This window comes from Impatiens glandulifera, chromosome 8 (genome assembly GCF_907164915.1).
Source record: "Impatiens glandulifera chromosome 8, dImpGla2.1, whole genome shotgun sequence".
NCBI classification, from domain to species: Eukaryota; Viridiplantae; Streptophyta; class Magnoliopsida; order Ericales; family Balsaminaceae; genus Impatiens; species Impatiens glandulifera.
The window spans coordinates 1,816,196-1,825,262 of NC_061869.1; the positions used below are offsets into that span (position 1 = coordinate 1,816,196).

Here is a 9,067-nt window from a genome sequence, read left to right on the forward strand (position 1 = left end):
ATTTATTCAATTTTGTTTTACCTATCTTTTCGTCAATTAAATTATATATTATCGGATCTAAAAGATAATACATTAATCAAATATCTATTACAATTAAACAATGAGCTAAATATACACCCATCTAAAAACATTGTTTTAGTTTTCAAAAAAAAATTGATCAAAATAATGAATTTTTTATCTTACATAATGTTAACATAACTCAAATGAATGAAATTTACTATATTAACTTGTTAAATTAAAAATATATTTTCTTAATAATAATCTTACTTTTTTTTTTCCTTAAATTAATAAGCATCTTCACTTAGGTCGGTTCTGTCTGTAGGGATTTTCAGTATCTGGATTCTCTCTCTCTCTCTATCCGTAAAGTGAGAACTCTCTCTCAGTTTCAGTCATTAATTGTATATACGTATATATATATATATATTATATATAATCGAGATGATGCTTCATTAGGGTTTCATATGCAAGCCATTTCCAATTTGTCTCAAATTGAGCTTAAGGATTGTTTCTTAGTGTTGAACAAAGCTAGGTATTGCTGAATTTGACCATCGACCGTTCGATCTGTAATGGATTCCAAGGACGCAAGGAGAGATGTTACCTATTCGGCGGACGATGAAGAAGATTTATATGTAAGAGCGGCGTTAACTAAGGATGCTATCTTGTCATTTCATTCGGGGAAATTCGCTGAATGTGTCGATGTATTGAATCAACTCTTGCTCAAGAAAGAAGACGATCCACAGGTCATTTTTGCTGTTGTTTTTAGTTTTTGATTTTGATATCAAACTTTTAGGTTAAAGCTACTCTAGGATGATAAATTTGAAGAATTTTAAGTGGTTAAAGTCCAACTTTAGCTCTGAATATCATGTAAATTAGGCCTATCATGTATATGTTCAGTCTGTAAATGAGTTCTGAGGTTGATATTATACCTTGAAGTTCCAACTTTTTTCCCTTTTAGTCTTGTATATTCTTGTGATTCTGATTTTTGCAGTTTCTACTCTCCAGGTTCTTCATAATCTTGCTATAGCAAAATACTTTCAAGAAGGATGTTCAGATCCTAAGAAGTTACTTGAAGTGCTCAGTAGTATCAAGGTAAGTTTTGATATGATGTGTGTTTTGTTTATGAAAGAGACACAAATATGGATAGTCTGAAAACCACGAGACTTCCTTTGAATGATTCTATCTGAACTTGGGTCTTTTATATGACAATCTTAAAACGAAACTGATATTCCACTGTGTTGGCATCTTTTCTAATATATAACTTGATATTTGCATATCATGGAATTTTGGAAAAATTGATGTATAAACTAAATGAAGATGACATATGGGGTTTGAATAAGGATGCAGCTTGTTTTATGGTTATAATCGAAATTCCATAGCTAAACAGATTCCTAAGAAGCTTTAACGAAGCAAGTGGAAGTAAAAACATCAAGTGAAAAAACCCTGTTTGATAAGGGATGTGATATTATCGGGTTTTTTGTGTGTATTGTCCAATATTCCCTTTGAACTGTAGTTGATTTTTTAGAAGGGTATTTTAGTTGATGATTTGAATGATATGGGATAACCCTTCATTACAAGGCCTGCTAGATGGTTATGCTATTGTTGAATATAACTATCTATCATGTCTTTTATTATCTATATTTTGATTCTGATGGAGGTTTAAATTATTGGCAAAATCATACCCTACACCGACTACGCAGTGTTGTATATGTGGTGCAATCTTATTTCTTGTCTAGCTCTGATATTAAGTATTAGTAACTCAGATGTTTATTTGCTGCATACCAGAAAAGAAGTGAGGAACTTGGTTGCGTATCTGGAGAACAAGTAGAGGCTGGTAGCAATTCTGGAACTAAAGGAGTTACAGGATCCAAGGCCACTAATTTGCAAGCTGGTTCAGTATTGATGTTAAATATAGTATGTTACTTTGTGCTTGGCTTAATTTTGTTAAATTTCTTACAAGTGGAAGCTTGCTTAAATGACTTTTTCATCACTTCCATTATACTGAGATTTCTTGGTTTGGTGGCTCTTGGAAACTTGGCAGGCTGTTATCTTATTTCATCTTCATGAATATGCTAAGGCATGCACCATTCTGGATACTTTGTATCAGAAGATTGAACCAGTTGATGAGGTAAGGCAAGCATTACTAGGACTGAATTTGGGTAAAAGAATACTATTGTGGATAATTTTAAGATTTTTTTGTCCATCTCACTTTGGGCCAGACAGATATAGCTCAAGTGGTAAGATTATTAAACTAGAGACCGAGGTGTTAGGTTCGATTCCAATTAGGAACACCTTGATTGAAGTGGGGTTCATAACAGTGGGATGTTGTGCTAGCCTCTCTAGGGAAAAAAAGATGTAGCCTAAAAAATTAAAAATAAGTTATTGATTATGGTTGTGTAATTATGTGTTAGTTCTCTTGCTTATACCCTACCTTTTTCATTGCAGTCAACTGCCCTTCATATTTGCCTTCTATTCCTGGATGTCTTACTTGCTTTGCCGGATCTATCGAAGTTCATTGTAAGCTGCGACTTCTCTAAATTTTGCTTGATATGTATTTACTTTACTTGATTGCTCAAGACCTGACAACCATGAAGATTTGTTAATGACCATCACATATGTTATGTTTCATGTTGCGTCTTCATCACATTCTAACTGGAACTGTATTATGTTTTTGAACTCTGGTGTTCAATGTAACGTGAAATTGAAATGATATTAGACTCTCTACTTTATCTTTTACTGTGATATGACAAAAATATCAAAGTCTAGCTTTTCATGCTCCACCTTCCTTTTTCAATATGGGTTAGGTTTTACAGGTGATTTGCAGTTTAATATATGATTTGGTGCATTGTCACCACTGATTCTCTAAAGTGTTAGTATGGCCTTGTTTGATGCGGGTTATTTGAGATTAATTCAAATAACTCACTGTCCAATACCCTCTATTTTTATTTTTTCATTATTATTTATGTCCTTAATGTTTTTTACCTAAATGACTGATTTTCAATAACCTACATTTTGTTTTCTGAAAAATGTCAACTTTCATTAAAAACAAGAACACAAGGGAGTTCAAAATTACATGTGGGGGTGGGGAGAAATTTTCTCTAACTTACATCAAACAAGGTTATTTGGAAATAATCACTTGGTTATTCAAATAACCCTAGATTAAACAAGGCCAGCTCCTGAATATTTTCTTGAGCATGTAATATTAGGTTTAATTTGGTCTTCCATCGCTTTGGGGGCTGATTTATCCCTTTTAGTTCCTTTTTCATCGATTAGCCATTCTTACTTGAGAATTTTATAATTATTTCTTTCATGTTGAAAGTGGGATGTATAATTCATGCAAAGATAAATATTTCCATTGTAATTTCTATCCAGGATGTTATCAACTATGTGGATAAAGCTTATTGTAATGTCACTGGTCAAACTGATAATGGAAATTCAGCTCAGGAACAATCTTCCAATACAGTAACCAAGTCTTCTTCCCTACCAATCAATACAACCATCTCAGATACTTCCAATGATGATTCAGCAGCAGTTACGGGGAATTCATCTGAAATCCTTTTATCCCGAACCTTATCTGAAGAGAATCTTGAAAGCCTGATTTGGACAATTGACATGAATGGACAGAGTACAATGAGAACCCTAATGACCAATGATGTCCAATCGGATAAACACATTTCTACTAATGAACTCAAGCTTAAGCTTCATTTATACAAGGTCCGGTTTCTTCTGTTAGTCAGGAATCTCAAAAGCGCTAAACGCGAAATTAAGACCGCGATGTCAATGAATATAGCAAGCGAGCAAGATTCCTCCATTGCACTTATCTTAAAGTCCCAACTTGAATCCGCTCGAGGCAATTACCAAAAATCCATCAAGCTTCTGATGGCGTCAAATAATCGGACAGAACTGGGGATGATTTCATCGAGTATTTACAATAACAACCTTGGATGCATCTATTATCGGCTAGGAAAATACCATACATCTTCTATATTCTTTTCCAGAGCTCTGAGTAACAATTCGCTTCTCCGTAAGGAAAAGCCCTTGACGCTCTCGACATTCTCTCAAGACAAATCTCTTCAGATAACCTATAATTGCGGTCTTCAGTACTTGGCTTGCGGGAAGCCATTGCTTGCTGCACGCTGTTTCCACAAGGCTAGTTTAATCTACCATAATAAGCCCCTGTTGTGGCTTCGAATTGCTGAATGTTGTCTAATGGCGCTCGAGAAGGGACTTCTGAATCGCGAAAAGTCGGAAATTAAACTTCATGTCGTCGGGCAAGGTAAGTGGAGGCAAATTTCTGTGGAAGATGGTGTGTCAGACTTTGTCAGAAGCGGTTGGGTTCTGGGAAATGATAAACAGCCTGAACTTACGATTTTCCTGGCAAAGCAATGTTTGCTAAATGCTTTATGTTTGTTAGATGCAAAAGAACAATCAGACGAGCTGATAATGATCAAACAAGCTATTCTTGTCGATCTATCATATGTAGAGCTAGAACTAGGGAACCCTTTGAAAGCACTGACGAATGCGAGATCTCTACTGCAAATTCCAGATTGTTCTAAGATTAACATCTTTCTTGGAAATGTATATGCAGCGGAATCGCTCTGTTTGTTAAACCGGCCTAAGGAAGCAGCTGAGCATTTGTTAGCGTATCTATCTAAAGGTGGGAAATTCGAAGTTCCATATACTGACGATGATTGTCAGAAATGGAGGGTGGAATCGAATGTTGTGATTCTCGAGCCTCAAGAGGCTTGTGGGACTCTTTACGCGAGCTTAGCGTATTTATTGGCAGTACAGGGAGATTTGGAGCAGGCGGAGCGATTTGTAATGAAAGCATTAACAATGATACCTAATAACCCGGAAATTATTCTAACTGCCGTCTATGTCGATTTAGCGAGTGGTAGGATGGTTGAAGGTCTTGCGAGATTGAAAGAAAGTAGCCATGCTAGGTTCCTACCAAGCAAGTTGGAGATAAAAGGATCATGGTAGGTTTTTAGGGTTTACATTTTGTAACATTTACTTTTATTTACAGACAGACAAGAGAGTAAGGATTTCGATTTTGTTCTGTCTTTCTAGCAATTTACATGATCATGATGATGATCATGATGTTGATGATGGTTTAAGGTTTTGTGATTAGTCACTGTTTTTTATTTTTAAATTGGTAGCAGATCAGTGAACTATTTTATTTTCTTCAAATTTTAATATAGACATGTAGCTTCATTTTTCATTTATTTGTTTCATTTGCTTGACTAGTTTATATTGCTGCACTTTCAATTTTGATGTTGGGTTATTTTTAGGGATGTCAAGTACTGTATTGGTACTCGATTTCGATATCGTTATTCATTCCCTACTCTTATTTAATCTCCATCCCGAAAACACGAACAAAGACTTCTAGGTATGTGTTAGCTATTTTGATGTATGAATTTCGTGTTCGATTATCAATCATTTACTATCAATCATTTACTGCCTGAATCTAGTAGGAGTTTCGGAACCGTTTATCAATCACTGCTTATCACCGAACCCAACAGATATTTCAAATTTACTCTCCGAGCCATGGGTAATGGGTATTTCAATCTAACCTCGAACCCCCGATTGAATTATCCATCTCCCACCCGTCTGGAATACAACCTGATACACATGTTTTTTTGGTACCCATTGTCTTAGTTATTTTCAAATAACTTTTTATTCTTTATCATTTAAATTATTTTTATTTTATTTTATTTATAAAATTTTAGTATAAAATAAAATTAATGTTTTTGTAATTTAACTCAAATAATATATTTATAATCCAAAATATTTTTTTATTTTCATAATTCAATTTTATTTAAAATATCCCAAAATCAATCAAATGTAGATGTTAAAAAAATTAGACCTCATTTGATTCGTTGAATACTTTGTGACTGTGAATAAATTGTCTACATTAAGACGTAAAAGCTGAATCAAACAGGTCTATTAAATTTGACGAATATGCTTAAAAATAATTCTGAATAATCAGAAATGACATTTGATAATATTATGCAAATTTCTACGTTCTAAATCCATCAGTAAGAATAAAGTGGATATTTAAGATACTGAATCAAACTAAGCCCAAGATCTATTATATTGGGGCTTGTTTGATGTTGGTTATTTTGGTGGTTTTTTTTTTAATTTAAAATAAAAGGTTAATTGTATTTAAAATTTAAATTTTATAAAATAAAGTAAAATATATTTTATCATTTTAGTTAATAAATTAAGTTAAAAGAAAATATGATAAAGATATATGTCTTTTTAAAATTTAGGCTTTGTTCGGATTAAAATTTTTTTAAAAATCTAGAAGGAGAAAAAAATAATGATGGGTGATTATTTTAAAAAATAATGATTATTTTTTTGTAAAAGACTTAAAGGGTATTGATATATATATCAATAAAATAAAAAATATTAATTTAAAATATAAATTTTAGTATTTTAGTTAATGAAATGAGTGATGTGATTGTTGAAAAGTAATTATTTGAAAAATTAAATTTGGTTGAATTTTTTTAAAAACCCAAAAGAGATTGAGCATAATTTTTATTAAACTTTAAAAAATATATATTTATATTACGTTAGTGTTATTTTTAATCATTAAATCACTTAATTTATCAATAAAATATTAAAATAATTTTATTTTACTTTTTTATTAAATTTAAAATATAAAAAAAATATTTTAATAATTCGTCTTAAATAAATCTCAAATAATCAGTTTTTGTATTTTTTATAAATCAAATAAAAAAAAAAACCAAGATCATACAAGCTCTTAATTTATCAATAAAAATATTAAAATATATTTTTTTTCACTTTTATTAAATTTTAAACATTTAAAATTTTATATTAAATAAACCTTCTTCTTTATCAAACAAGATTCTTCTTTAAAAGAAACCCTAAAAATGCCAAGATCAAGTTAAAGAGTTCTAATTAGTCATGTGAATGTCCAAATCCAATGATTATTGTTTGGGTTGATGATCTGAGAATATTTTTGTTTGGGGAAGAGTTCAAAGAGTTAAGATTGGCTAATAATAAATATTAGCATTTCAATGATCATATAATTTAAAACCTGCATATATGTTGGTTAGATTAATAATGCATTCCTAATGGTGATGAAGAAATTAAAGGTATTGTTTTTATGATTTGTCTAAAAAGAGGAACCAAAGGGGGAAGGAACCAAATCTGTAGTGATTTGGATTTGACTTCCAAACCATGAAAAGACAATAAAATGCTTCTCTCAAGGTCTTATCAATGACAAGAAAGGTTCACGAGATCATGTCCTCTATTTCTTTTCAATGGTCCATTTGCTTACTTATTAATAAATACCCTCCATCCCTACAAAATTATTTTACCATTATTCAAATAGTTTAAAATTCATGTGATTCAATGAATCACATTATAACAATTATTATTTAAAAGATATTTGTTTTTTTATCCAATCAATAAATTTGGAAATAAATAGATATATTAGAGTAAAATGTTTTGATTAGTATGCTTATTTTGTCCAACTTATTTGCTAAACGTTTAGTGTGATTATTGAATTGAACTTGTCGTGCCATTGTTTTGATCAATTTTTAGATTTTAACCATTTTATACATATATTTTTTTTAAAGTCTATACAATATGATATAAATATAGTCGTTTAAGTATAACGATAAAAACAATACACAATACAAAAGCACGAGTGTTCATTTTGTCACAAAACACATCAAAAATACAATAAGATTAACCATTTTAGAGCAACAATGAAAATATAAATAAAAATGTTTACTAACAAACAAACATAACATAAAATCTAACATTAAACCTTAGAGATCCTTAAAAAAGATCAATTAGTTCATCGACCGCCTTCACCGGTTTTTTTAGAAGAGACTTCATATCATCATATAACAACGTTATAGATTAAACACATTGGTTGACCACGAACATTGAACGTTCTATGATTTTTTTTTAAAACCAATAGTCCACCATAAAATAATCGGGATAGGTCCATCGGCTCGATCCAACAGTGCTTACAATTTTTATCATAACTCAGACATCACTCACTTAATGTGAATCATGTTTCAAAGTAAACTTCAAATCGCATACACTCATTTGCAATGCAAAATCATGTGAGGTGTCGTCTCCACTTTTTTGCAACACATTCTACAATGACTAACCATAATGCATCATTTTTCATTCATCTATCATATGTCAAGATCCCTCATTACATTACATTCCATCCAAAAAAGAGAACTTGGAGTATCCAAAAAAATTTACACATAACTTTTTTCATCTTCACGACCACGCTCTTGGGAATAAGAAATAAATACATATATATCATAAAAGTGGGCATAAAGACCTGCTTTCTTAATGACGACTAAACGGCCTTTTTCAAAATCATCTAGATCTTTTAAATATGTATTTTTCTCTCCATTTTAGAGATAGTCAGGTTCCAAAAAGCTTTGTGCAGGTTTTAACACCAAGAGGCATATCAAAATAAGTTGACGGAAATATTCTAATGCCGAAATCCATAATATTTGTAAAATATATTTTTCTCTTATTTGTACCGCAATCTAAAGTATGTCAGAAGAATCGTAGAATATCACACATATATTTAACCTATCTATGCGTGACATGAATATGCCCAATATACCGCCAACAAAAAAAACATATGTGAAATGAGAAATCCTTGAACAATGCTATACATATCTAATCAGTATGATGGGGTTTTGATAGATTAAAAACAGTTCATTAAGATTAGATATAAGACTTAATCAATCTAATCTGCATAGAAAATATATTAATTAATGTTAGGAAGTAGGGAAGAACCCAAAAAAATCAAATAACAATAAAATTTTAGATAAAATGAGTGAATAAATATAAGTTTTATTATTTTTTAATAGTCAGATAAACAAAATAATGAATTATATTATTTTTTTTTATAAAAAATATGGAGTAATGTCACATTTTTATCCTAAAACGTAGGCTTAAATTCGTCTATGTTAGGGAGTGAAATAATTTTATGAATATAACAACTTAATTTTTACATTTTAGTTTAACAATAAAATTTAACTAAAATTGTTATTATATGAGT

General features: G+C 30.9%; 1 protein-coding gene across 1 annotated transcript; it reads left to right on the plus strand.

Annotated features, from left to right (window-relative positions):
• Positions 1–328: 328 nt before the first annotated feature.
• Positions 329–5,218, plus strand: LOC124911468 (CCR4-NOT transcription complex subunit 10). Its single transcript, XM_047451954.1, has 6 exons — positions 329–740; positions 1,003–1,089; positions 1,783–1,911; positions 2,039–2,125; positions 2,443–2,514; positions 3,370–5,218. Exons 1-6 carry the CDS (start codon positions 567–569, stop codon positions 4,978–4,980), a joined length of 2,160 nt encoding a protein of 719 aa, XP_047307910.1. The 5' UTR covers positions 329–566; the 3' UTR covers positions 4,981–5,218.
• Positions 5,219–9,067: the final 3,849 nt, after the last annotated feature.